The sequence below is a fragment of the Oryzias latipes genome, chromosome 17 (genome assembly GCF_002234675.1).
Source record: "Oryzias latipes chromosome 17, ASM223467v1".
In the NCBI taxonomy this organism is placed as follows: Eukaryota; Metazoa; Chordata; class Actinopteri; order Beloniformes; family Adrianichthyidae; genus Oryzias; species Oryzias latipes.
Window position 1 is genome coordinate 12,997,315 of NC_019875.2, and position 3,703 is coordinate 13,001,017.

The following is a 3,703-nucleotide window of genomic DNA, read 5'->3' on the forward strand; positions in this document are numbered from 1 at the left end:
CCCGCTGCGGCGGATGAGGAAGACTCTGAGGCCTCTTCGGCCTCCCAGCCAGCCCCGGCCCAGGAGATGAAGAAGAGGAAGAAGGTGGCCACCGCCGCCGACGGGGACAGACAGTACCCCTGGGGGGATGGACACCAAGATACAATGGCGCGCTTTTGGCTGACACACCCGATCTTCTACGATAAAGCCCAACAGCACTACAAGAACAAAGAAATGAGGAAGCAGCTCATGCAGGACTTGATTCAAAAGAACCACAAGGAGTGGGAGAAGATCCTCACCCCCCTGCCCACCGGTGAGTTCTGTTTCTGCACTGAAACAGAGTAAACATATTTCCCAGATTTTTGATGACATCACAGAATTGCTTCCGTTTTCGACCTTTTGTTTTCTGCAGTGGTCCAAGTGGATGCACATTTGCGCAACATGCGCACCAGATTTGTGAAGCTGCTGAAGCGTAAATCTGCTGCCCCCGCGCTGACGTTGTCCTACAAGGATCAGAAGATCTGGGAGCGCTACCAGTTCCTGCGTCCGTACATTCAGCGCAACCGCACCACAGCAACACACTGTGTAAGAATGAGGTTGAAGGAGGATTCCTTCTCCTCGGGATGGATCCTTTTTAAAAAAAAAAAGTCTAGTAGGTTTCTTTCTTTGCTTTTATTTGTTTGCAGTTTCCTGGCGTGCAGTCCAGAGGGGACGCTGCTGAGGATGACATTGATGAAGATCCCAGTCTTCAATTGAGTCAGCGGGTCGGATTGGGCGGTCAGCTGCCCTCCAGCTCTCAGACGCCGCCAAAAGGGAAAGGAAAGGTCATGAACAGAAGACCTCTCACTTCGCCCACGCCATCTACTGGTCCAGACAGCGAGGACGTGTCTGAGATGGAGGTAAAAGCCATCTTTCCTAAAAGCCAAAACTTTAAAGATGATAGCAACCTCATAGTTCTAGTTATATTTTTCTGTTTGTGTCTTGCTTCCTCCTCCTCCTCCTTCTCATTTTGCACGTATGTGCAGCAAATACTGCAGCAGGCCAAGGACCTGATCTCGAGCATCAGGGCTCCATCGCGCAGTGAGCATGAGAGGAGGGTCAGGGACTTCAGCAGGTATATGGAGTCAGAGATGCTTCTAATACCAGAGTCCTTATGGGACGAGTGCAGCTTCTCCATCATGAACGTGATCCGAGGCTTCAAGACGGCTCAGAAGCAGGGTCACCTGGCCCTGTCGCAGCATCAAGCGTACCAGCAGGTGAACCAATGAACCGTTATTCTCTCTGTGCTATGACGAAATATTGCTTTCCTAACTGATTCATAAGATTGTTGATTAGTTTTCAATAGTAAACCTTATTTGGATGAATCTAAGATCTAAGCTTAGATCTTAGGGAAGAAAGTAACCTAGTAATAAAAAAATGTAACCCCTTATTTCCCTTCCACCACAAAAAAACTCCCAAAGTGCAAAAATCTCCTAAAAGCCACTTAACCCTTGTGCTATCCTAGGCACTTAAACACTGGGAGTTGGGTCATCTAGACTTTTTGGACGATTTTGGATGAAAATGGCATAATTTTATTAAAAAAATATTTAATTATAAAGGAAAAGAACATTTTGAGAATAGTTCAAAGGATGATTGGAGTGGGACTTTAAGGCAACTGTTATTTGGGGTCAAATCTGCTTCATTTACCAAAATAAAACCTCCATGCTAGCAAAGTTAGCTAAAAACCAACAACTTTGGAAAGTGTTTATGTGTAGAAAAGAGCAAACACGAAAACAGAGAGAAAGCAGGAGTCTTTACTCAAAACACGGATTTATTGGGACAGCTCCACTCCACTCCACATAATGTGCGGCGACAAACTAATGTAATGAAGATGCTGCTAATATAGTTTCAACTACGGTGGATTCAGGTTTATTATTATAGTTTTTGTGACACCTTGACAGTCAGATGAGGCTAAATTTAGCATCAGGTTTTTAGTTCAGGTAAAATCTAAACTGCATTTTAATGGTTCCTACACAAAGTGTACAAAAATAGTTTAAACTGTCTGCAGATATTTTACAGAGAGGGAAAATAAACTTTTTCCTTAAAAGTAAAGGAAAACGGATGCTATAAAGATGGGATGCCACCCTTAGCCTCGTCCATGCTACAGATACCCAAATGATGAGTGGGGCCTTTCTCACTGTACATTTGCTAAAAAGAACTGTAGAAGCTCGAGAGCAAACTTAACGTTCCTATTTCTAACCCAATTCTTTTCAGAGTTTTGGGAGCCAGTCGTACCAGCAGCCACAGGGGGGGTATTCCACACAGACTGGCAGCTTGCAGCCTCATAGTGGTACCTTCCAGAATCACCAGCAACCGGGCACTTTCCACCAACAGAGTGGGACCTTTCAGTAGCTGCAGCCGCTGTGGAACGGACCCACCGTGGTCAGCAGTTCCGTCTGGACGCCAGCTGGGGCAAACGCTTGTGGACTTTGGCGTTCATCCCGTGAGGAAGAGGAAGACTACGGCTGGAATCGGCAAATGTGTGGCCAACCCCAACAGCTGCTAAGTGGGCAGAGTTGAGCAGGACTCAGACTTGCTTTGTAATTTTTTTACAGCTTGTCTATTTGTACGCACTGTTTGCACTTACAAAATAAAATGTGCATTGAAGTGAGAAGCTGACACCTGGATGGTCTCCTGCTTTTACCTCACCAGCTAACATTTGGCACAGGACTCAGGCAAAGATGCAGTCTGGGGTCATTGTATCAAACGAAGACGCCCAAAACTTAGTCACTCCACTAGAAATAGTCCTAAACCAACTTAAATTTAAAAATTATTATTGCAAAAAATAATTGAGAAGCACTGGTGTAAAAACAACACAAAATGAGTATTCAGTAGTTGTGAAAGTCTCAAAAATCCAAATATAATCCAAACAATGCAACATATCCTGGATCACCCATTGAAGATGTGCTGCTGTAGTCTTGCTTCTCCTAGAATGCAGCTCCATCTTTCTAGGTGCAAATGCTTCACAACAACCATACATGCTGAACTTATGTCAGGTGACTTTTCTTTTCTAGTTGACATTATGGTCTGTGTGGTTGTCAGAAAAAGACATGCATTTGTTCTCCAGACAATCTCCACCATGTTTCAAGTTCACTTTACAGACATTCTATCATCAGTCTTGTGCTGTCTTATGGGGTCCAGATGACCCCACCCTTACATTGGTAAAATGGTAAATGGCGTATACTTGTATAGCGCCTTTCTTCCTACAAGGACAAAGTGCTTTACAGTCACAGACCCAGTCACACACACATTCACTCACACATTCACACACTGGTGACATACACATTGACGTGTTATCCCTACCATGACAAAGGTGGATCAAGGTGAAGAGGATTAAATGCAATCCATGGACTTGTGGGGTCCAGATGAAATGTTCAAGTGCCTTGGATAGCACCCATATGTCATAAGGTATATTTGACTGCAACTGAGGTTAGGCTGGTAACGCGTTTTGAGTAAATACCTACACAGAGCGTGAGAACTGCAAAAATTAAACTTAACTTTACCTGGACTGGTAAGTCTACGTAAACGCCATTAACCCTTGTGCTATCCTAGGTACTTTAACATTGGGAGTTGGGTCATCTAGACCCACTAGACAGTGCTCTGAACCTTTTTCTTCAATGATTTGTGATCTTCACTGGTGTCCATGGATTACATGAAATCTTTCCACCTTTATCCACCTTTGTCA

The 3,703-nt window shown here is 44.3% G+C and overlaps 1 protein-coding gene across 2 annotated transcripts; it reads left to right on the top strand.

Moving 5' to 3' along the window:
• On the top strand, positions 1–2,637 carry LOC101174561 (the record flags this gene model as incomplete). Of its 2 annotated transcripts, XM_023964787.1 has the most annotated exon segments (5): positions 1–292; positions 392–564; positions 636–878; positions 1,005–1,235; positions 2,233–2,637. In XM_023964787.1, coding segments are annotated over 5 exon segments (1,077 nt in total), but the record flags the coding sequence as incomplete, so codon positions are not given.
• Positions 2,638–3,703: the final 1,066 nt, after the last annotated feature.